The 25,281-nt window shown below is 44.6% G+C and overlaps 1 protein-coding gene across 1 annotated transcript; it reads left to right on the top strand.

Moving 5' to 3' along the window:
- The first annotated feature begins 22,880 nt into the window (after window positions 1-22,880).
- Window positions 22,881-25,037, top strand: LOC121047814 (piggyBac transposable element-derived protein 3). Its single transcript, XM_042293100.1, has 4 exons — window positions 22,881-22,926; window positions 23,209-23,443; window positions 23,540-24,620; window positions 24,975-25,037. Exons 1-4 carry the CDS (start codon window positions 22,881-22,883, stop codon window positions 25,035-25,037), a joined length of 1,425 nt encoding a protein of 474 aa, XP_042149034.1.
- Window positions 25,038-25,281: the final 244 nt, after the last annotated feature.

Genomic DNA, 25,281 nt, shown 5'->3' with positions numbered 1-25,281 from the left:
TTTTTTTTTTTTTTTGCTTTTCGTAATTTTTGTTTGTACCAATCGTCTTCGGCAAAAGCTTTACGCGTTGTCCCTCAAATATGCAAGGACTACTGATTCCGGTCAAACTTGCAGCCTCTTCGTCCTGTTCGCGCGGGCGAAATTGGACTTTTCTGATCGAAGCGAGGACACATTTTGCCCACGTCGTCAAGCAATTGTATAGGGACTCGGCTGGACCGATCGGAAATCAAAAACTTCTTTGTAAAACTTCCCAATATAGCCGCGCGCGCAGCTGGCGAAGTAGGCAGCCAGCGCGTGGCCTACATTCTTCTTCCGGCAGCATAGGCGATCGGTTGGGGAATCATAAGCTCCGTCGGAGCGGTGATAGCGGCCCAGCCGGGCCGCGGTGACAGGCATGACGCTTCTACTTCGGACTGTCAGATTATATTGCCTCCCCTGCCAACTGGAGCTGTGGTGTTGAACACCATGTTTCTGCACGCAGATATCCGCGGGCGCCCGTACCGTGTCGAGGGCTTCCGCGATGCCCTGGGCCACCTGGAACTGCTCCCCGGGGTTCTCACCTTGGGGGCGTTCCAGATGAATCACGTCTGGGCCGTGACTTTCAAGTCACCGGAGGGTAAGCGGAAGACCCTTGCGGTGGGTGGACCTCGTCGTCAAGGTCCGACGATGCATCGTTGTCGACCCGGGCAACCGCGACATCCGCGTCAAGCTCCACTGTCTCCTGTATCACGTCCCCGACGACGAGGTGAAAGCCGCACTCGCCCCTTACGGCACGGTGACCGAAATGAGAACCGAGAAGTGGAGGGTGCAGGGAGTCATGGACTGCGGGTCGATGACGCGCACGGCTGTCATCCGGCTTAACCCTGGGCTCGGGTTGGACAAACTGCCGGATCAGCTGCGTATTGCCGGGGGCCAGGCGCTTGTCGTGGCGCCGGGCGGGGCACCACTCTGCCTGCGCTACGAGCGGACCGGCCATATACGCTGCGACTGCCGGGTGCCGAAGTGCCAGTCCTGCCATCGGATTGTTCACAATGCCGCCCACTGCGTCAAGACCTACTCTGCGGCAACGGGCCCCGGAGCTGGTCATGCCAACGCTGACCATCTCATGGACGAGGCGGATGCGGAGGAGACAATCAAGGGAGCGGGTCCTTCTACCGGGACGCCTGTGAGCGGAACCTCCCAGCAAGTTGACCCACCCGGGTTGGAGCACCCGCTCAAGACGACTGACGCCGCCACCGCAGCCAATCTTGACGTGGCGTCAGCCAGGAAGGACAAGGCGACGACAGATAGGGATAAAGCGTCGACGAAAGAGGCGCCAATGAAAGCGACTGAGGGGCAGAAAAGCAACGAAGTCAACATGGTCGACGCTAGTGCGCTCGCCTCAAAAAGGCCGCGTGAGCAGGACTCCGACACCTCGAAGGTTGGCAACGATTCAAGCCAGTCTGAACCATCAGTGAAGACCGCGCCAACGAAAAAGAGAGTCCCACGACCTTCTCCGAGCTTCGTGTCTGAACCCAGAAGCCCAGACAAGCCGGCCGGCTGATGCCGCCCCGAACCAGCCCTTGGTGAGAGTCTCTCGACTATGTGAGTCCCTGTTTCGCGAGGACGTCCAACCTTATCAATAAATTGAAGGTCGCGACGCTGAACGTCCGCGGGTTGGCCTCGCGTCGAAAACAATACCAGGTTAGAAGGCTTCTCATCGACAACGAGATCGACGTCCTCGCGACTCAGGAGACAAAAGTTTAAAGTGACGAAGAGACTGCGCGCCTGCTGGTTCCTTTCTTACATCATTTTGAAGTTTACGTAGGGCGCGCAAATGGAATGTCTGGAGGGTGCATGTTGTTTTTAAAGAAATCGTTGAATAAACAAGTTGAATTTGTAATTGCCGATAGTGAAGGGCGGGTTGTTATATGTGATTGTGTTATTTCTAATGTTGGGTACCGAATAATAAATATATACGCACCGAATGACTCGAATGCAAGAAAAGTGTTTTTCGAGGGCATCTATATTTATTTAGATTGTCGCAGAAAGATTTTTTTGTTGGGTGACTTCAATTGTGTATGTTACGCACGGGACCGAACCACTAAACATCTTCAACGCGATAGTAACATAAAGGTTTTAGAAGAGATCATAACGGAGTTCATGTTACAGGATGTTGCTAATTTCCAAAGGCGTACCGAAAGTGTATGGTATAAGCATTTTCAGTCCTCAAGCTATGCTCGCCTTGACCGGGTGTATGTGTCTATCGAAGTTTGAACTGGATTTGACGACTACAATGTGTCACCAGTCTTTTTTTTTTTTTGATCATGCCTTGGTCTCTCTTGATGTCGGCGAGAAACGTAAAAAACACAGCTTCCGACGGGAACTGTGGAAGCTTAATAACAACCTACTCCAGGATGAGATATTTAATGAGAACATCGAGTTATTGTTTAGCGAAATTACCAACGAGAATAGTACCGCAAGTGTAATTTGAAAACGGTTTAAATGCGAATTTAAATTATGTGCCCTGCACCGCTCCAGCACCCTTGCATAGTGAAAAAAGGCAGAGGAAAAGCTGCTTCTCAACGACCTTCAAAGGTTATGTAAACTGGAATGCGAAAATCCAGGAAGGCTTGCGGATCAACTTAAGACAGTTAAAAATAAAATCGCCGAACTAGAAGCAGAAAAGTATAAAGGAGCCCTTGTTCGGGCCCACGCTGAAAAATACATTTTGGGCAAGCAGCCACCGAAACGGGCATTAAGCGCAGAAACACATTAAGTAAAGAAGAAAGCCATTTTTGAAATAGAACTCGATGGCGTGCTGCGTAGGCGTCCCGAAGCCATAGAAAAAGAATTTACTGATTACTATAGTAATCTCTTCCGGCGGCAGGATCACGGAAGTGACTCACAACTTGGTGAGTATCTCGCAGTAATGCCCACGCCTCAGTGACGAGATAAAGGAATGGCTTGAAGAGCCTATAAGCGGGGCCGAAATCGAGCGTGCTATTAATGAACTGGCGACAAAAATCTCCAGGCCCCGATGGGCTGACTGCCGGCTTTTACAAGAAGTATAAACACTTCGTAGCTGGTCATCTTCACGCTGTATTAATTGAGGCGTACGATACTAAAACGTTGCCGCCTTCTTTTCTAAACACGCACACTGTACTGATTCCCAAAAAAGACGACGAGCAAAAGTTAAGAGACATCCGGAACTACCGGCCGATAGCATTAGCGAACGTGGACTACAAACTATTAATGAAAGTTTTAGCTCGGCGATTACAAACTGTTATCGGTGAAATAGCAGGAGAGTACCAAACCTATGGTATTAAGGGACGGTCCATTTTGTCAAATATTCACACTGCAAGAAGTATATTAGAATTGAGCGATGAGGAACTAGACCAGGTAGCCATGCTCCAAATAGATCTGGAAAAGGCTTTCGATCGTGTGCAACATCAGGTACTTTATAAAATACTTGAACACGTTGGAGTCGGTAAAATTATTCTTAGTTTTGTCCAAATGGTATTCACGGGATGTACTACAGTGCTCGTTGTTAACGGCAAACTGACACCGCGCATTAGTGTTGAGTCATCAGTCAAGCAAGGTTGTCCGTTGTCGCCGTTGCTGTTTAGCATTTATTTAGAGCCATTTTGCAGAAGCGTAATGAATAACAGTCTTGTTAAAGGGTTTTCACTCCAAAATATAGAAATCAAACTTCTCGCTTACCCGGATGATGTTTCTCTATTCTGCAAAGATAAGAAAAGTATTCTCGAGGCAGCACGCGAGGTGAAGGACTATTGCAAAGTGACTGGTGCGGCTGTCAATTGGCAGAAGTGCTGTGGCCTTTGGCACGGATCATGGGGTACCAAACCAGATGTTTTTCAAGGCATAAATTTTACGTCGACGCAGGCCAGGTATCTTGCTGTTTAACTGCAGCATTACAAAAACTCCAATGCGTACTGGGTTTCGGTAGTCGAGGAAATACGCGAGAAGGCTAGTAAATGGAGAGGTTGAAAAATGTCCATTTTCACGCGCGCAACTGTGTGTAGCATTTTTTTACTTGCGAAATTTCGGTACGTTCTTCAGGTTGTGGCGTGCTCTACATTAAACGTACAGAAGTTGCACCGCGTCTTGGCTGTGTTTATCTGGCAGTCTGGATGTGAAAGTGTGCGTCGAGATAATTTGTTTCTTCGCTTTTTAAAGGGGGGACTGTCACTGTCTCACTTGTTTGTAAAGAAAGTAGTTTCGCGTTTTATGTTCCTTAGAGAACAAACCAACCCCTTTCTTCGTGCTATGATTCAGAACAGACTGCCAGAGCACCTACCTATGTATGTTGTTTCTTCGTATTGTCGAGAGCAACGCAGCCTTGGTGGTTTCCTTCATGAGGTCATAGAGGCGTACCACTTTCTATCCGAGCGGTTCTCCCAGGAGTATTTGGTGAGTGACACGCGAAAGCGTTTAACGCGTGATATTATTGATAGTGTCTTTCCAATGCCTGTGTACCGCGCTCTGTTTCATGCAGATCCAGGGCAAGACGTTTTGTCCAGAGTCAAAAACATGTCAGTCGCACCGTGTATAAAACATTTTTCTTTAAGGTACACACAAACTGCCTTCCTGTGAAAAAGTGGCTTGACCAAAGAAATATATGTGTTCCATGGGGTGTTCACTCTTTTTTGTGTAAAAGGCCGGACACTATTGAACACGTATTCCTAGACTGCTGGGACGCTTTACTGTTCTGGGACGTCCTCCAGCGGACTATCAAAAAGATTTACCGTTAACACCACATGGTATTAGGTTCCTTCCCGTGGAGAAAAATAACGAAATTCCTGCGGATTTTGTCATGCTCCTGGGTCTCCATGCAATATGGCGTAGCAGAATGGCGGTTAGGCATGCCGATGTGGACGTGCGCCCAGTAAGAGTGTATTTTATAGAATCCGTCTGCAAACTAAAATCTGTATATTCTTCTTTAGAGTGCCCGCCTGACTGGATGCCAACTCTAGATGTACTGGAGAACTTAAAGGAATTTTAGTCCATGCACGCGTACTATCCACCGTGTATGTGATTTTAACATTGTGTGTAATTTTAGTTTTTTGTCAAAGCAGGCAATTCAAAAAAAGCGCGCGCGTGGCCTAACGGTTATTGCGCCTGCGTCCCACGCGAAAAGCCAGGGTTCGGTTCCTGGGAGCGGCGCATCTTTTTGTTTATTCCTGCAATTTAGTTTTCCGGTAAATTCAAGAACCCTGTTGGGCTTGGGCTTGTTCGAGGTCCGAATGTTCTACGCGTCGAACATTCTACGCCGACTATTCCAGAAGCTCACTCGTGTACATAAGGGGCTTCGCATAGCGAGCCAGAGTCGGTCTCGCCCCAGCGTTCGACTCTGCTGTTACGCCAACTTCGACGCCCGCGACGCTCTGTTATTAGAGAGTTTTAGTAGACCGTTTTCATCTTCCGCTCCGCTTTGAGGGTGCCAAACTGCGCATGCGCGGCCCGCTTCGTCGGAATGGAAAGCGGAGGTCCAAAAACGCGTTTTAGTAGAGCGTTTTTCTTCAGCGTAACAGCGTTTTGAGCGGGTTCGAAAAATTTGCTTGCGTAGCCCCACAAGTGGACGTTTATAGTACTAGTAAGACAAAAAAACCTAAACTTTAACACCAAGAGAGTGAATGGGAGCGTGATTGTAGAGGTAGTAAAGACGAAGGCGACAATAATGAACACAAAAGACTAGGCACACACCTGAAGAAATATTAAGCTAAAAATATAAATATAAACGTTCCACTTTGTGTGCGAGTGAAGCCGAAGGTATAAGCATGAGCATGTTGCTCTAAACGGTACTTGCACTGCACGAGCGCGCGAGCTTATCAAGGACGCTGAAAGGCCGGCACTTGCTCTTGTAGCTTCTGCTCCACTCGAATTAAAACTGAAACAGATTTACTTATTCGAAGAAGAAACATAAGAGAAAAGCACGAAGTTTGCGCATTGCGAGTACATCCTTTTGCGTAGTACGAGTACAGTGTTGCTCAAGGATAGCAAGGCATCTGCACGATGAATCCCCGCCGTTCTCAAGGAAGGAGACTTCTACTAACGAGATTAAGCTGGCGAGACATCGAATCATGATTCGTATCCCTCGTGCCATCAAGCGCCGAAGCTTCCTTTCCGAACGCGGTTTGCTGGATATTTCCAACGTAGAAAAGAAACCCTTTAGGAAGCTGTTCTGCATGCGGGCCTCCAAATACCAGCACCCGACAGATCAGCGCAGGGTGTTGCCAATCTGGCGAGACGCTTTGCTTGGTTCTTCCTCGACTGGCCTATCCCAACCGTCTGTTCGTACTTGGATGAGCGTTTGGACGGAACTTGTCGGTGTTCTTCAGTTCTGTGAACCTCATCGTGGGTCACATCAACGAGAGGTTCGGCCACCTGCTCGCTGACATGAACAAACATAGGTGGTTGGCCCTGGCGAAACTAGAGCTGTGCTCACAGGTGAGGCCTTGCATGGTTTGTGTAAATTTCGCGTTTCCATTGTTTCTAGCACAGCTGCTCTGTCTGGTGAAAAGTTACTTTTTTCTATACGCCAAAGTTGTACATGGGCAGTGTCAGGACAAGTCACGACGTGTGCGTTCGTAATCTATGAGTATTAATAGACCACTTTTATGAGCCCTCTTTGCTCTACTTTACGCTCTGCGAGAAGCATCGTCCCCACCGCGCATGCGTGGCCCGCTCTGAGTTGGAGCATATAGTTAGCGGAGTGAGCGTGCGCTCCGCTTCACAAGTTGTAGAGCGGACTGCCCTCAGCGTCCTTAGCGTGATCGCTTAGATCTCAAGATGGCTGCACTTACTGAATACGCGTCGATGTTTTTCACCGTGATCTCAGCTTGAAAGAGGTCGAATCAAGAAGTAAAGTGTACGCCCCGCGCGTAAAAAGTAAACCATTCGATTTGAGTTCTATGTAACACAAAACAGCATAATCAAACGAAGTGAACGAGTATCACTTTGCAACCAGCACGGCGTCGGTAAAGTCGTCGCGTTTTGTGGGCGTCCTATGGCTATGCAGTCAGATGTTCGGGTGCGCGTGCTTGAACGCCGATTATATCTGTGCATGCGCCCTCCTGTCGAAACTGCCACTGAAAGCTGACCACGAGCATAGCGCTCGCAAGCTGCACCAAAGAAACCATTCCCCTCTCAGCTTTATTTATTCACACTCACTCGCAACTTTTGAATTGTTTAACTTTCCTCAAGAAATGTTTGCATTGGATTTCCTTGGTAGATTTAGAAAATAATAGAAACTTGAATGCAGCCTTTTTAAAAGTGCAACCCATGGTGCCGCTAGTCTCCGAGGCCGCCTTATTTTGGCCAAGTGTCTAGGGAGCAAGAGAGCTACGTCATTGTTTGTCGCGGATGCGAGTCTAAATGTATTAGACACGAATGCTGCGTCAATACTGAATATGAAATGGGTTCTAGTCACAAGTCTCGCACTAAAAGCGATGCCCAAAATATGGCGGCCAAATTTGTTACCCGGTGGTGTTTTGAAAAGAGTCACCAATAACGGTCGAAAGAATATTCCACGTAAATTTTTTTGTCTGGTGAAAACCAGACAGGCATAAACAATGCAAAATTTAGCAAACACAACCCTGGACTTCTAAGCAATAGTGGTAGATTAGAACAGTTTTCAGAAGTTTCGTTTTGAATTCCGGCGAACAGGGCCTCGCATGCACAGTTTGACGGCCTCAAACCTTAGCAGAATTAAGGAACAACTATATATATATATATATATATATATATATATATATATATATATATATATATATATATATATATATATTAATTTACGATATCCAGTTTTTTACAACCCTACAATGGAAATACGCCTTATCTTAGAGGAGTAACAAGTCCCATATCACATGTTTTGGTAGTGTTTAAATACTGCCGTGTTGTAAGAGTGTTTTTCTTTGTCTTTTTTATTAGGCCGTCAAGGACAAGGGGACACCCCTGAACAACTGTTGGGGTTTTGTTGACCACACAGCATGCCCATATGCCGCCCATCAAAAAAATTAGAAGAAGACCACAAGAGGGTGCTCGTCGTGAAGCACCAGGCAGTGATCTGTGCAGACGGCGTAATTTGACGGCTGGACGAAACCTACAAAGACCATGGGCATTTTTTTGTTTGTTTAATATTAGAATGCATAAAATTATCACAGTAAATCATGTTTAAGCTTTTGTACTGAGCGAAATACCTGTCCAACTGGGCTGAAAGGCATCAAGAAATATTTTAATAAAAAACGTTTACTAACGACTCCCATTTTACTTCTCAGATGTGCGTGTGAATATTGCATCTAACCAAATTACAGTGTTGCTGTTGAATTCAGCATTGTAAGAGTAGACTATGTTGCGTGGCCTTCTACTGCAAGAAAAGACCGTAGCACAAGTGAGGCAGAAACTGGGCAGGAGCTTAAGCGGAAAAACCTCACTTTCATAAACACACAAAAGAAATAAAAAGAAGTGTATAGTCAAGCAAAATGGTTTCATGTCACACCCCAAAGCAGATACATACACTGCGCTCCACTGTTACTACGAACACGAAAAAAATCGCTTTTATTTGCAGTTTATTTCTTTGAGAGGCATTGAAAAAGCTGAAAATTTGTCGCTCAGATTAGTGCCCCAAACGAGCGCTTTATTCCACACCAATAGGCAAATGTCAGCCCCTCGAATTTAAGGTGAAAAATGAAAGCAGGATATTGAATGCTCCCGCTAACAGTGTCGCGCAGTGTACATAAACACCAAGGCACCATATCACGAACCGAAGCATACGAAGAAGAAAAGACTCATTTCATTGGGGAAAAAAAAGTAGAGATATAAATGGAGCACTCGCTTTCGCTAATTTTCACTGTCTTGCTGCCTGAAATAACCAAACAAAATATCTCTCCGTTTGCCGACTGCTTTAGTCTTTGGTCTTTAACCTTTTATTTTTGTCTCTGGAGAGCCCCGGCTCCGCGGAAAGGCAGCAGCCCGTACCACCGAGGCCCGCGGTGCCGCGTCTAGGGAACATGGTAATGTGATGAGTATATACGTGCAAGATGACGACGACATGGGTTGTTGGTATTGGGGAGGATGGCAGTCCGATTCGCAGAAGTCCAAACTTCGTGGAGGCGGGTTGGGCGGGTGAGCAACGAGCTATGAGGATCTTGCACGCCGTTCGATCAGTGCATGAAGGAGCACCAGGAACATAATGGCGCTATTGCTCACTGGCGTCCACTGGGGTCAAAGAATCATGCTCCAAGGAGATAGTCCAGCCGAAGTAGAAGCAGCCGCCTCCGAGGAAGCGAGGCCCAGGGCTCAGATTGAGACACCGCCGTCGCCCGGTGTGTCATCCTCTCAACGTCGTCGTCGTCATCTCGCATAGAAAAATCGAGCCCGCTGGCTTAGACAAGGCAGCACCTGTTCCCACCGTTCAGGGGTCGTGAAAGGATTGCGGCCAGCGATTTCTCGAAGCAGCCAGAGGTTCTTGACCACCGTGAAACGTTTTCTGGAGGACGCCTTTTCAAACAAAGTCTGCGCAGCTTCTTAGTGCAGCGAGGTTCGTAAGGGTCAAGCGCGCTCCCAAGCATGATTTCAAATAGCGAGCACCCACCTTTCCAGAAAAGCACCATCTAGTGAACCTTTACTGAGAGTGGAACGGACTTCTTAAAATGGCGACGATAGCGGAGCTGACGCTCCACGCTCAAATCCCAGAGAGGGTCGCGCATGCGCGATGGTGACTCCGCTTTCCATAGAGCGGAGCGGGAAACCGAAAACGGTCTACTAAAACTCTCTACTATCTTTTGTACCCTTTTATTTTTGCACCAGTTAACCACATTAAACGTTTATTTCTTTCTGTTTATTTATTGTTCTTTTGGTCACCACCCGTGACAATATTTGTTTTTTGAGATCAGCTCTTAGGTGCCCGTTTTCGCCTTGAGCGGCGTCGCCGTCGCCGTCTGCATAACCGCCACGCTAAGCGGAAAATTGAATTGATGTTGAGAACACCTGATGTCAGTTTTCCCGCTGAATGTAGCGGATAAACTTAATTTGTTCTCGGGTGACGTGACTCGAAGTCATAATACACAATTTTCTCGCTAAATTCAGCGGGGAAACTGAATTGGTGTTGAGGTCAGGTGGCATCAATTTCTCCGCTAAATTTAGGGGGTTTAATTTTCCCACCAAAATTAGCGGGGAAATTGAGGCGGAGGAAAAGAAGCAGAAGGAAGGGAAAAGGTACAGAGGAAACGTAGGCGCATACCCTTTCCTACGTACCTTCCCACCTCCACCTCCTCAAGGTGGACATTGCCCACTCCTCAAGAAGTCTCCTCAAGTTTCTCATTACCGAGACTTGTAAACGTCTTTCATTCCTAGAGCGCAGCTCGCAGGTGCCCGTTTGCGCGTTTCGCCATGTCGCCTTCGGCGTCGGCGTAACCGCCCTACTGAATTTAGCGCCAAATTAAATTGGTGTTAAGCTGAAGGGACGTCAATTTCCCCGCTAAACTTAGCTGGAAAAATTAACCCGCAAAATTTAGCGGGAGGAGGACAGGAGGAGGAGGAAAGGAGGAGGAGAGGAGGAGGGGAGGAGCAGAGGCAGGGGAGGGAAGGAGGAGGAGGAGGAGGAGGAGGGTAGGAGGAGGAGGAGGAATGGAGGAGAAGGGGATGAGTACGGAGCAGGAGGAGGGGCATACCCTCTCCTCCGTATCCTCCCCTTCTTCTCCTGAAGAGCTGCGCTATAGTTACGCATTACAGCGATAATTTGTTTAGTGAACGTCTTCCACTTTCTTTTCCAGCCTCAACGCAAGTGTATCGTATAAGAAAACATAACTCCCAAAAAACGTCTTAGAGCTCAGCTCATAGGCGCCCTGATCCGGATTGAGCAGCGTCGCCATCACCTTCGGCGTCGAAGTCGGCGTAACCGCACGTTCCATTATGGGGCGTTCCCATAATGACGTCACATGTGACGTCACGAGAGTGCCGTAACGTGTGTCGTTTCACGGCGCCTAAAATTGGCTGAAATGTTTTCCTCTAAATTTAGCGAGAAGATTTCCCCGCTAAATTTAGCGGGAAATTTAATTTTCCGCCAAATTTAGCGGGCAAGCTTTTTCCGTGGAAATGTTCCCGCTAAATTTAGCTTCAATTCTTCCCCGCTATAGTTAGCGGAAAACATTGCCCACTAAATTTCTCAGAAAAATTTCCCCGCTAAATTTGTCAGGAAAATTGTCCCGCTAAATTTGTCCGGAAAATCTTTTTCGTCAAATTTAGCGGGGAAACTTTTTCACCAAAATTAGCGGAAATTTTTTTCGCAAAATTTAGCGGGAAAATTTACCGAGGAATCGTTCCACAGGTTCACGGTGAGTTTCCCTCCTTACCCTTCCCTCCTCGCCCCAAGAGCTGCGCTCTAATTAGGAATTCCAGAGAATTGTAAACGTCTTCATTTTTTCATTGCCAAAATAGGAACCATGCACCCCAAAATAATTTTATGCAAACACATTTACCGCAATGTTGACGCCGCAAAGCGCAATCTAGGCGGTAGTATAGTGCCGCTTTAGGCTTTCCTCATTAGCAATGGTTCTTATACTCCATTTCACTTGAAGTACGACCAAGACCGAATCTACAAGCGCGAGCATGTGGCCCTGAACATCGCTCGCATTGCACGAGCGCGTGTGCTTGGCAGGGAACGTGAAAGCCCGGCGCTTGCTCCTCTAGCTTTTGCTACGCTCACTCTTAAAGTGAAACGGAGTAAAGTTTTGTAGAGATCTTTTCTCGACTTTTATTGGCTAAAGTAATGACTGGCGCGTGGAATCTTGGTAAAAGATTCTGACGTTTGATGTGATCGAGTATTTTGTTCATTTAGTTTCATGTTTACTGAACTAATTATCTATATTCGGCGTCAACTACTTTCTACTACGTTTACAAGACTACCTCAGCCTCCACAGCGCTCCGGCGCTATCAGAGCTACTTGCCGGAGCACGTGTGAGTGATGTGCAAGACGAAGCCACATGCTCTCAAGCAGAGCAGGACTGCAGCGCTGTGAAAGCTACGCCAGCCTCGACAACGTAGCAAAAAACTGTTGACGCCGATTCTGTTGGCAAAAATATCACGACACCGCCATTTCATTTTTTTCCTCGCAAGAGGAAGGAGCGGACCATAGGGAAGCTAGCTCTTTGCACCAGCTCACTGGCACAGTAGGACCCAAGATTACTCAAACGCAGCGCCAATGACCAAGAAACGTCTTCCTCGCGGTGGAATCCGAAAGATTAAAGCGGACCTTTTTTTTCAGTCTCTCGTTCACAAAACTTGACGACGGAGCTGTGAGGACAACGCCAACAACGCTATCCCCGAGAGTGCGTTATAAAGCTTTGCGATCCCCGCTTTCACAATATTTAAATGCTGCTCATACAAAACGAAAATTGTGGGGTGTGTATGTTTGTACAGCCTACAACTTAGTCTGCCTCAACGGGCGACGTGTCTTCCAGCTGTAGATAATACAGTTAGGCAGTGCACTACAAACCGCTAGCCTGGGGTCTTTAACGTGCACCACGCAGTAGTGATACGCGACCGCACACCGGTACGATGCTCATTCAGATCGAAACGGGCAGGAGTGGGGATTGAACCCAGAATCCCTGGGTTCTGCAGCGTGAGCATTCGCTCCATGTGCTCCGAGCTAGTGTGCACTGGCCCAGTCAGCCACCGATCCCCTCTGCTACTCAAACAGGGGACACGAAGACTGCGTAAACATTGGATTTTGACTTATGACAACCAATGCCTCGACATGCATTCCGGTTGTGGCTCGGGTCCAATCGCTAGGAGGACGGCAATAGCCGAACCTTAAAGGGGCCCTCCGGAGCGTTCTGCAATGCTCTATTTATGGCGGTAACTCAATCTATAGGCCCTAAGGACCCTAAAAATCATAAAATTACGGTCATGCGCGGCGGATTTCCCCATTAAAATTGCTATCAAAGTCCCCGGCACGCCCCCCTTTCTGAGATGACCCCGGAAAACGGGAGGGGCATCTCTTTACGCACTCTAAAAAAAAAAGGAGTCGACAAGTGTCGACTCGACTCTTTTTGGAGAGTATCTGGGTTGTCGCAAACCACACTCTCTATTGAGAGTAACGGTTACTCTTCAACGACGAGAGTCAGTTTAACTCTGCCATGCGAGTGTTCACTTAACTCTTCTATAAAGAGTCATGCCAATACTTTTGCCAGAGTCAGCACTACTCTTTCGATGTGTAAGTGTGAGAGTTAATTTCACTCCTTTGTGTAGAGTAACCATAACTCCATAAAAATTGTTGTCTAAACTCTTTGACGAGAATTAATATCACTCCTTTGTGTAGAGTGACTATAACTCTATCAAAAGTATTGCCTAAACTCCTTGTTAACGAGTTAAGGAGGCTCTCCAGGCAGAGTTACCTTCACTCCTTCATGTAGGGTAACTTCAACTCTGTATTCAAGAGTTACGCGTACTCACCAGGAAGGGTTACCTTCACTCCATCGTGTAGAGTAACTACAGCTCCATTAGAAGTCTGGCCTAAACTCTGTACTTAAGAGTTAAACATACTCTCCCTGAAGAGTTGACTTCACTTTTTTGTGTAGAGTAATGAGAACTCCATTAAAAGTGTTGTCTAAACTCTGTGTAAAGAGTTAAAAAAACTCTCCAGGAGGAGTTGATTTCACTTGTTTGTGCAGAGTAACTACAACTCCATTAGAAGTGTTGCTTAAACTCTGTATTAAAGAATTAAGCATGCTCTCTAGGAAGAGTTGTGATGACCATTTTGAGGAGAGTAAATAAAACTCCATTAGAAGTGTTGCCTACACTTCATACTAAATAGTTAAGTATGCTCTCTAGCGAGAGTTAATGTCAAATAACAGCACACTTGAGCAGTTTGTGTGACCCCTTTTCGAAGAGTGCTTAACTCTTTAATAGAGTCAATTAATCTCCACAAAGATTTGTGTAAAGTACACCCCCGTGTGCCTAAACTCTGTATAAAAGAATTAAACACACTCTCCAGGAAGGGGTCACACAAACTGCACTCAATTATACTCTTATATGTTGTTTTTGTTGTGTTGTTGAGTGCAAGTTAACCCAGTAAAAAGTAACAGAAACGCCTGAAAAGAAAATTAGAAGAACAAAAGTGTAAATTTGGCTGTTTGTTAATAAAAAGTTTGCTGGAAAAAAAGTAAAAAAGGAAAAAAAAACTCTACTGGCAATCAGCATTTCTAGCCAGTTAAAGTGCGACCACTGTACTTTTCTTTTTGCACTTATTTTATGAATGTCAATACCTCTCTTGATTTCACTGTAATGTGGAATGCTTTCGGCCTTATTGCAGGAGTTGTAGCATACAACTAGGGACAACTCAAGTATTTTGCAATGAACAGTAGCCCTAAAATCTAAAATCGGCTATGTACATGTTTACAAGATGGTTGCATAGGAAATGTGGAACGGCACATAGATAATGAGCCTGTACAGAGGCTACAGGTCTTCATGAAAAGTCAGCATGGAAAGAATAAAAACAGTAGAAAAAAGCTTAATAAACCAAGACTTTAATTTCAGCACATGGCAAAAAAAAACCAAAACTGGCACCTAAATTCCCACTGGCTAAAAGTTTCTAACTTTGATATCAGATCCAAAGCCAGGACGGACTTTATCTTGTACTTCAAACCAATGAAGTGCCCAATCACTGCGAGTGACCGGCTTGCTTTTTGACGGTAAGATATGTCGTGGACCCAGTGCAGTGCAAGAACGAGCACAGCACGAGCCACAATATCCGTCACCTCAAAGAAGTGGTCCTCCGACACCAGAGTTATGGCACTTGAGTCCTCTTCATCACTGCGCATCACCGGGCAGGTCGATCCGTCGTGCCACTCCTCCTGTGAAGAATGAATGCATAAATGTAAAGTCAGAAATATTAAAAAAGAGTAAGCTTGCTAAGTGCCCTTAGTTAATACCAGTGCACTCATTTGCAAGACAATAGACCATTTTCGAAAATCCCAGGAGCCATTCATAGAATATACTTGAATAGTTGGCTGGGACTTGCATTTTTGCCGATTGAACAAGAGTCCGAACCAAACACTTAGGCAGCACTCATGGCTAGCTCACTCAGCCGCAACCATCCAAAACCATTAGTACCCCTTCTGACATGAACACCTAAAAGAAAAATAATCCACATCTCTCTCCCTCTCTCTCTATTTTTTCCTTTGTATGCAATGGCAGCCGTAAGTGGTTGCATTTATTTATGGTATACCCAAGCTAGCACCCCCTGCCAGTGGCATCGGGACAAGGGTGCAAGGGGAGGGGGCAGTTGCCCCCCCCCCCCTTTTTCCTGACATTTGAAACAATTATAGCAGACAATATAGGAGAGAGGGATAGGGTTTAGCTTCCCTGCACATCACCCCTCCACCTTCCAAACGGTAGCAATTCAGCTGGACTCTGCCCACAGTGGCAAAAGACATAGCTCTATATTTATACAGACTTTCCCGAAGGGTAGGATGAATGCAATTTCTTAACATCTGGATTTGTCCAAGTAGACTCGTCCAAGTTTTTATAGATTAGTTAGTGTGAACAATCTATTGTGGTGGTTCAGTGCTGACTGCCGTATATTATAGTTTATTTTACAACTTTACAAAAAAAAAAAAAAGCTAGCGAATGCATGTAACATCTCAGTTTGGGGAGACCATTAATTAAAAGTAATTTCAACTCTACAAGGAGCTAATTTGCCATAAAGTACATTTTAACCTTAAAAAAAAACAATTATACATACTAAAATGCACAAATTCTAAATATATATATATATAAAAGTACCCCAACCCAAGAACACACAGGTTTTGATTCGCAAGAGTTAAAATAATTGATAAATGTGCCACATGTCAAAACAAAGAATGCATCGTGGCATGCCTAAGCTCCGCCACAACCGACACTACTAGATAGTCAGCAAGCTGTTCATGTGTGCCACTTCATCATGTAGCTAGCTGCACAATAGATGTGGGCTTTAAATTTCTCGTTGCATGTGAATGAACTGGTTGCACCACTCTGAATGCATTGCATTGCAAGGTCGAATTTAGAGCTCTTTTTTTCTTTCTTTCAAATAGTAGGAAGGTGAATCTCTAAATTGCTTAGGCCTAACCTTGCAACATCATAGTGACCCTCAACCCTTCATCTAACCTTGAAGAGGCTTTAAAAAAAAATATATATATATATATATATTTTTTTTTAAGCAGTTTGGTTGGGACACGCGCGTGTCAAAAAATAAATTTTATGCGAAAAAAAATAAAAATAATTTTTAGAGCAATATTGACGGCAAAAGATTGATTTGAAATTATGCGGGCAAAGTCCATGACGTCACAGAATGGTCATTTGCTCTTTCCACCTCAACGAGATGGTCATTCGTTGTTTCCACCTCAACGTAAAGGCGAAGCCGATCCACCTCTCCTCCGCACGCCCGAATGCCAAGAGAAAAGCAGTTGAAAGGAGGTGACTATTGACTTAGTTGCAAGGCACCTCGCGCCATCAATATTTCTCTAAAATAAAAAAAATTTTCACTTCAATTTTCTTTGACACGCGTGCCCCAACCAGATTTAAAAAAAAAAAAAAAAACATTTTTTTTCCTTTCACCTTTTTGTAAGAACTGATAATTACAACCTCGCCATTTAAGTTCACACCTATATTTCTATGTTGATTTGAAAACAAACAAAAATGTTTTAAGGCTTACGGTATTTGCGGCAGAGAAATATGTAGTCATAAATGTACCCATATTGCCTCCATATCATTTACAAGTTAAAAATCAAACCGCTGGCCTTCCTCTTCAGCTCACTAGCGTCAAATGTACTACTAAATTAAGTAGAATAAATACCCTGTTATAGGAGAGAACATGACATTTGAATGAATCAAGAATTTAAAATAAATCAGTCATATAAAAAGAAATCGTCGACTAAAGACAATTACTGGCAAATACATTCACATATCGCAGTGACGTAACTGACACTCCACTCGCACCCAACAAGCCGAATCTTGGCAAATAAGGACTCGCTCAATGCTCTGTGGCATTCGGCTTTGGACCTACTGGGAGGACTTTACTACAGCACACATCTACCGCCAAGAAGACAGCCATATTTTAACAGCAAAAATGAAATAAACATGACTTCGAACACAAAAGTAACCAATCATAACGTCTTTCATGAACTATTAGAATAAAAAGCACTTACAAATAGCGCTGTACAGGGCCTTTCGCCGTGGATTACACGCTGGACTTGTCAGAGATTCCCGTTCCAGAGTTAGACACAATCCAAGCTCATCGGATCCTAACAAAAAGTACATTCACTGTAAAAACAAATTCCGTCAAATTAATAGAAATTGCCAGCTAATTTTTGATGCCGGTACAATTACCGTTGTCTTCCATCATGGTCACAGCATTAACTATGTCTTACGTGCATGAGAGTAATGAGGCCCTACGGTCTTCCCCGTAACTTGACCCGTAGAAGCATGGCAGAAAACTGTAACTCTCAGTCACTGTACCGCACGTGATGCACGGATACGGGAATTGTTCCGGCATCAAAAATTAGCTGCCATGTTTTCCGTAACTTGCGACGGCGGGAATCGTTTAAATTAGCTGGCGTGTTGTTCACACCTTGAAGCAACGGCCAGAGCCTGTTGAACTGCTAGCTGCAGTGACTTAACAAAATGGACGCCTCAGTGAACAATAAATATGGCATTTTACTAATATAATTATTGTTCACTGAGACGTCCGTTTTATTAGATCATTACAGCTAGCAGTTCAACAGGCTCTAGCCGTTGCTGCAAGGTGTGGACAACACGGCAGCTAATTTTTAATGTGTGAATGATTCCCGTTGTCACGCCTGACGTGCAGCTCAGTGATTGAGAGTTGCAGTTTTCTGGTGCCGCAAGTTACGGAGAACACGCCAACTAATTTTTGATGCCGGAACAATTCAAATTAAATATCTAGCGCCCATAAAATATGATTAGGTTGTGGGCCCAAGTTACTTTCAAGAGTTAACGCCAACTGCGCATCCCAGCGGTTAGCAGGTGCTTAAACAGTTAGAAATTTGAAGCAAGTGCACACAAGATACAGTACTAGGTAAAACATGTTCATACCTTTTTTCTCAAGAAATAATTAGTGGGCCATTTCCAGCTTTCATGTAGAAGGCAATCTTTGATTTTCAAAGCAATAAAGTCCATTTGAAGAACTACAGATCCTGGAAAAGCAAAACAGAAAATATGGAATGTGATTAGATTATTAACAGAGTGCGATGACAGAATAAATTTCCCGATTTCTGCAAACTATGAGTTACACGTAAGCGCATTGCAAGAGCCTCAGCTTAACTCCTCGCGAGAACTAGACAGCAAAACCAACTTGAGACTTATGCTACGAACTAACAAGGGAAGTCCGAAAATGCCTTCGAAAGACAAAATTGCTGCAATCAATGAGTTTCTTCAAGCATGCTGTCACGAGTTACTTTCAAAAGTTACTGCCAACTGTGTCTCTCAGAGATAATTACACACTATGTTAGTAAGAAATTTCAAGCAAGTGCACATAAGATGCAATACGGAGTAAAACCTGTTCATACCTTTATTCTTGGGAAAAAATTAGTGGGCCATGTCCAGCTTTTATGTGGAAGGTAATCTCTAACTTCCAGAGCAATCAAGTCCATACGGAAAACTACAGGACCTGGAAAAAAAAAGTGGAATGTGATTAGGTTCTGAACAGAATGCAATGACAAACTAAACCTCCCGATTTCAGCAAACTATGAGTCATACATAAGCGCAGTGCAGCTAACTCAGATTCATTCTAGCAGGCACTAAGCAGTGAAACCAACTTGTGACTTATGCTATGAAGCCACTTTAACAAGGCAAGTTCGAAAAATACCTTTCAAAATGAAATTTTCACATTCAATGAGTTTCATCAAGCCTGCTGTCACAAGTTAATTTCAGAGGTTACTGCCAAGTGCACCTCCCAGAGATGGGTGTTTGAACACCGTGATAGTAAGAAATTTCAAGCAAGTGCACACAAGATGCAGCACTGAGTAAAACATGTTCGTATCTTTTTTCTTGAAAAATAATTAGTGGGTTACGTCCAGCTTTCAAGTGGAAGGCAATGTTCGTAACTTGCACAGCAATCAAGTCTATATGAACAACTATAGAACCTCGAAAAAAAAGAAAAACAAAAAAATGTGGAATGTGGTTAGGTTCTGAACAGAATACAATGACGAACTAAACCACCCGATACCTGCAAACTATGAGTTACACGTAAGTGCACTGCAGGTGCCAGTGTGGTTCAAGAAAGCTGTAAACCCAAATGAAATTACTTGAAAGGGGCCAGGACACAGAAATTAGGCAAGTAAGAGTATTCATTACATGACAGCCCCATAGGTTACTGGACATACAGAAAACATTTCAGAATACAAGTTCCAATCATTACAAAAATATATCTTTTAATGTTTCTGATTTCTATCTGGTGACCAGGATACCTGGGTGACCAAGCGATGCCTGAACATCGAACTCTGAGAACACCAAAGCTCATTGCAAGGGACCTAATACTAGTATTTAGCGGTGCACTGTCGCGATTGCGGGTGCAAACCGCAGTTCTCCAACACCATTGTATTGTTTAAACACCAAGACCAAATGTGTAAGGAAATGAAGGAAACCTATTACATAATAAAAAACAGACCATCTTGAGTGAGCCAACCTTCACTGACTCCAACGAACAGTGAGATTCATTTTCTGGATCTTGGTTAGCATGTGGAGTGTGCAATGAAGAAGAAAGAAGTGCAAAATCCACGGTGCGCCCTATGCCCGTGCGAACATAGTGCCATCTACACATTCCAATGAAAAATCAGTTGTTATTCAGCACTTATCCTATGTAGTCCTTCCTTTTTGTCCTTTTCCCTTTTGAGCTGTTTTTCACAAAAAAAATTTTTAATCCATGATAAAGTGAGAGAACCAAGATTCAGTGAGGAAAGTTTTGATATTAAATGACAGAGAGATACATGATCGAAAGCCTTAGAGTAATCAAAAAATATGGCATCATATTTGGGAGTTAGTGTTCATATTAACATGAATATCATGGGTGAACTCCGGCAACTGCCTCTAGCATGAATATCTTTACGAAACCTGTACTGATCTTGGTAGAAAAAGTTGTTAGTAGATTCCAAATGCGATACTACATGAGAAAATGTTGGGTTCTAACAACTTGCATACAACGCTGGTTAATGATATAAGACGGTAGTTTCCCGCAGAGTGACGGTCGCCACTTTTGTAGATTGGAACGACCTTCCCAACCTTCCGCTCGTGTGGGATGCAACCAGTGGACGAATGCTGGAAAAGTAGACTGCATATTACGGCGTGCTTAGGGGTAGCCCAGTGGGCACCGCACCCGACTGTCATGCAGAGGTCCCGGGTTTGAATTTTGGGACCGGCAGATGTTTTTATTTAGTCCTAAGACGATGCTTCTGGAAAATTTGAGAAGGCCGTGGTTAACAAATCTAACTAACAAATCAGTACATTCCCTTAAGGAGAGTTATCGAAAACTCTCAGTCACCCTGGTTCACCAGAGCCTTAAAACGCTTATCAAACAAAAAAAAGCGTCTATTTCGCGCCGCAAAATCATCCACGTGCGAGCACCGTTGGTTGCGTTATCGTACTGCTGCTGAAGTGTACAAAAAAGCAATTGAAAACGCCAAACTAGAATTCATGACTCATAGCCTACCCGCAATGTTGATCAACAATCCTAGACAATTCTGGAATACAATAAACAAAAAGACGCAGTCATCTATCACACTAAAAACCGCAAATGGTGATTGTATAGCCAGCGATGAGTGTTTAAATTTATTAAATAGTACTTTTGCAGATTCATTCTCTACTGATAACATGCACGATTTCCCTTCGCTAGAGAGTGCCGATTACTTGCCCATGGATCCTCTTTTTCTTGATTACGTTGGTGTCGGTCATATCATAGATAAACTCAAACTGTCATCTTCAGCAGGAGTGGACGGTATTAATTCCAAGTTTTTACAAAACACTAAACAATACTCCTCAATTATTTTAACAAAATTATTTGAACAGTCTATACACGTTTGCAAGTCCGGTCTCAGGGCGCCGCCATCTTCCTCAGTGGGGTGCGCTCTCGGGAGCGGCCATAATCCGATTACGACGCCTTAGCAAGGCTTCGTAATCGGATTATGACTGGTCCAAGCGCACCCCAGACAGGCAAGATGGCAGCGCCCTGAAGCCGGACTTGCAAACGTGTATACAAGACGCTGTTCTCCCATCAGACTGGAAGGTAGGGAAGGTGGTACCCATTCACAAGGCTGGAGATAAATATTCCCCTCTTGATTATCGTCCGATCTCAATAACCAGCATTCCTTGCAAACTTCTTGAACATATAATTTTTTCTCACCTTGTCAACTTCTTAGAATCTAACAACTTCTTCAACAATGCCCAACACGGTTTTCGAAAATCATTTTCATGTGAAACCCAACTACTATCTTTCACGAATGACCTACATCACATTCTGGACCGAGGATCCCAGGCGGACTGCATTTTCCTGGACTTCGCCAAAGCATTTGACAAAGTTTCTCACAATCTTCTGCTTCTAAAACTTTCCAAACTTAACATAGACAATAACGTTCTCGCATGGATACAGTCTTTTTTAACTCAACGGTCTCAATTTGTCACTGTGAATAACAATAACTCCTCTTTTGTCAAAGTTGCGTCAGGGGTTCCGCAAGGGACAGTCTTAGGACCGTTGCTATTCTTAATTTATATTAACGACCTACCCACTAGTGTCTCTTCGTCCGTGTCTCTGTTCGCTGACGACTGTGTACTCTACCGTGAGATTCTCAATCATAATGACACCTGCATACTCCAATCAGACATTAATGCTATTTACGGTTGGTCTGACTCGTGGTCTATGAAGCTTAACACTAACAAATGCAAGGTCATGCGTGTGTCTCGCCAGTCTCAGGACTGTCCTAACTATTTCCTTAATAATGCTCATCTAGAACCGGTATCTTCGTACAAATATTTAGGCGTACATATAGCTTCTAACCTTTCATGGAAAACACATATTCAGCATATTTCAGCTAACGCTAACCGCATGTTAGGTTATATCAAACGAAATTTTTCATTAGCACCTGTCTCACTGAAATTAACTCTTTACAAAGTTTTAATTCGTCCCAAGTTAGAATATGCAGCTTCTGTCTGGGATCCCGGACTAGTCACTCTCGTATCTACGTTGGAAGCCGTTCAGAACAGATCCGCTCGTTTCATCCTCACAAACTATCACCGCACCGCTAGCGTCACCTCTATGAAAACAACTCTCTCATTACCACCTTTATCTCTACGTCGTAAAATTTCTCGTCTTTCCCTATTCCATAAGATATATCACCATAATTCTTTCCTGCGCGACAAAATAATTGCTTGGCCTGTCTATGTTTCCTCCCGTCTTGATCATCAACATAAGGTGGGCATTCCTAACTCTGTCACGACCACGTTTTATTCATCTTTCGTTCCCCGTACATCCCAGGAGTGGAACCACCTTCCCCGGTCGATCGCCGTTATCACGGACTCTGAGCTCTTTAAAAGTACAATAACTAATTACTTTATTACTGAGTGTGTCTAAATATGTATTATGTTACTTGCATTAACCTTCTTGTTGCTCTCCCCCTCTGTAATGCCTTCGGGCCCTGAGGGTATAACCTCCTGAGGCCCAGCAATGGAGACTCTGTCCAATATATTGGACAACAAAGTCTGAGCTACAACGTCAATAGTATTGCTTTTTTGCGCGTAGAAACCCGTTGTCCCATATTTTGGACACCTAGTGCCGCCATCTAGTGAGTAGTATCGAAGTTGTTTATGTTGCAGCGCCACCAAGCTCATTCAAAATGGCAGCGCTCAGCGGCTCCACGTTTTACGGCGACGGCCGAAAACGTAAGTTGTTTTTCGAGATATCTGACCTGTTTTTCTAACTTTCTATTGCTTGAGTATTAAACACAATGGTACAGAGAATACATAGGACTGTAGATTTGAGCTTTAAGCACGTCTGCTTTTATGTAAACTTCACAAACTTTGTCACGTCCAATACAATGGACGTTGGGCCTATGCCCAAGCTACGCGAGTTGGTGCAACTTTTTGTTTCGTGTTGGCGCCTCATGAAGCGAGGCCGCTTGCTTTTCATTTTTACTCAGTTTTATATTGTTTTATTTTACTTAGGGACCAGACCGCGTATCAGTGACGCAACAGCTGACGAAATCCTCGAAAGAATTGCGCGGGGCCACACGTCGGACATGGATCTCTCAGACAGTGATGACGATGTGGCAGACGCCACTTTTTCTGCACCAGCTTTACCTGATGCACCTAGTTCAGACGAGGATGATGCCAGCGATGATGAAGAACCTTCCACCTCGTGCAGAACCAAACGGATGCCGTCATGGGAAGCCGCTCAAGGGTAAGGATCAAGACTGGACATGTTTCCATTCTTACATGCCTTTTCCGAGATCTGAACCAAAAGCAGTACTTATTTTACTCTTCTTTTTTTTTACAGGCCGATTTCGTCTTGGATGGCAGATTTCTCTGCTTTCGCTGACGGCCAGCAAGGACGGACTTCCTGGGCTCCCAATGAGTACTTCCAGCAGTACATCACTGATGAAGTTTTCGAAAGTATGGCACTGGCAATGAACACGAAACATGTCGCTGAGACCGGGAAAAGCCTTGACACATCTGTGGAGGAGTTGAAAGTATTTTTTGGAATTTCGGTTTCAATGTCCTGCCTAGGCTACCCACAAATCAGGATGTACTGGCAGAATAGTACAAGGGTGCCTTCCATTGCGAACAGGATGTCTAGGAATCGATATTTTCAACTGCGATCTCGACTAAAAGTTGTGAATGACCTGGAAGTAAGCGTGCAGGTAAAAGAACAAGACAGGCTTTGGCGGATCAGACCTCTTGTGTCGTCTGTATTGAAAGGTTGCCAGAAGCTTCCCCGCGAGGAGTACCTAAGTATTGATGAGCAAATGATACCATTTAGCGGAAGAACACAGCTGAGGCAGTTTGTGCCACGGAAACCAAACCCCGAAGGGCTTAAGAATTTTGTACTTGCGACACCAAGCGGCTCGATTCTTGACTTCGAAATATACCAAGGCAAGAAATCCACCCTACATCCAGGCAGTTCTGGAATCGGCGAGTCAGCTGTGCTCAGGCTTACAGACACACTCACTCCAGGAACCAAGCTGTTCTTTGACAGGTATTTCACCTCCGGGGCACTGCTCGATAAGCTTGCGGAGATGGGCATTGCCGGCACAGGGACGATAATGAATAACCGCATCCCGAAGGGTGCAAAACTGTCCACTGAAAAAGAGCTTAAGGCCAAAGGGCGAGGAACATCCGGTATGAAAGTGAGGAATGACAGCAAACAAATAGTAGTTCGCTGGTACGACAACAAGTCAATCACATTCCTCTCGTCAATTCACGGTAAAGAGCCAGAAGATACGTGCCGTAGATGGTCAGCTAAAGAGAAGAGGCACATAGACGTCCCCAGGCCAAACATTGTACGCTTGTACAACACGAACATGGGAGGGGTTGACATGGCTGATCGAATGATCAGCTACTATCGAATGAAAGCGCGAGTAAAAAAGTGGACTGTACGATGTATCTTTCATCTTATTGACATTGCCTTAAGCAATTCCTGGATTCTGTACACCCAAGACATGCGCGCCCAACAAAGGCGACAGAAGGACGTACTCAAATCATTAGAGTTTCGCCTGTCTGTAGGAGAGGCCCTTGTCGCAGAAGGCCATAGGGAGCCTTCAGACACTGACAGTGACACAGATTGGTCCCCTGCAGCAAAACGGGCTAGGTTGCCTCCAATCGAAGCTAGATCAAAAACATTAGGACACTTGCCAAGACTTGCGGATGTAGCAAATGCGGCCCGTTGTAGGCTAGAGGGATGTAACATGAAAACTAAATTTTTTTGCATCAAGTGCAAGCTGTTCTTTTGTATAACCAAGGAAAGACAGTGCTTCGAGAAAGCTCACACAAAGTAAAGAAACTAAGTGCCAACATTTGTGATGTCCAGAGTCTGGAAGAATAATCTGTATGCTTATGTATTTTTGAGTTCGCATGAATAAAAGCTTCTTTATTTTACTTGATCAAATCAAATGCTTGCTTTCTTAGACACAAGTATCTATTTAATCTAGATTGCCTCGTTGAAAATATAAAGATGTGTAGGCCCAATGTCCAATATATTGGACACTGTGTTGAGCCATTCTGGCAATTCATATGGAAGTA

The sequence above is a fragment of the Ixodes scapularis genome, unplaced genomic scaffold (genome assembly GCF_016920785.2).
Source record: "Ixodes scapularis isolate PalLabHiFi unplaced genomic scaffold, ASM1692078v2 PGA_scaffold44__24_contigs__length_19508400, whole genome shotgun sequence".
NCBI classification, from domain to species: Eukaryota; Metazoa; Arthropoda; class Arachnida; order Ixodida; family Ixodidae; genus Ixodes; species Ixodes scapularis.
The sequence above is the reverse complement of the archived record's forward strand: the minus strand, read 5'-3'. Positions and strand labels throughout refer to the sequence as shown.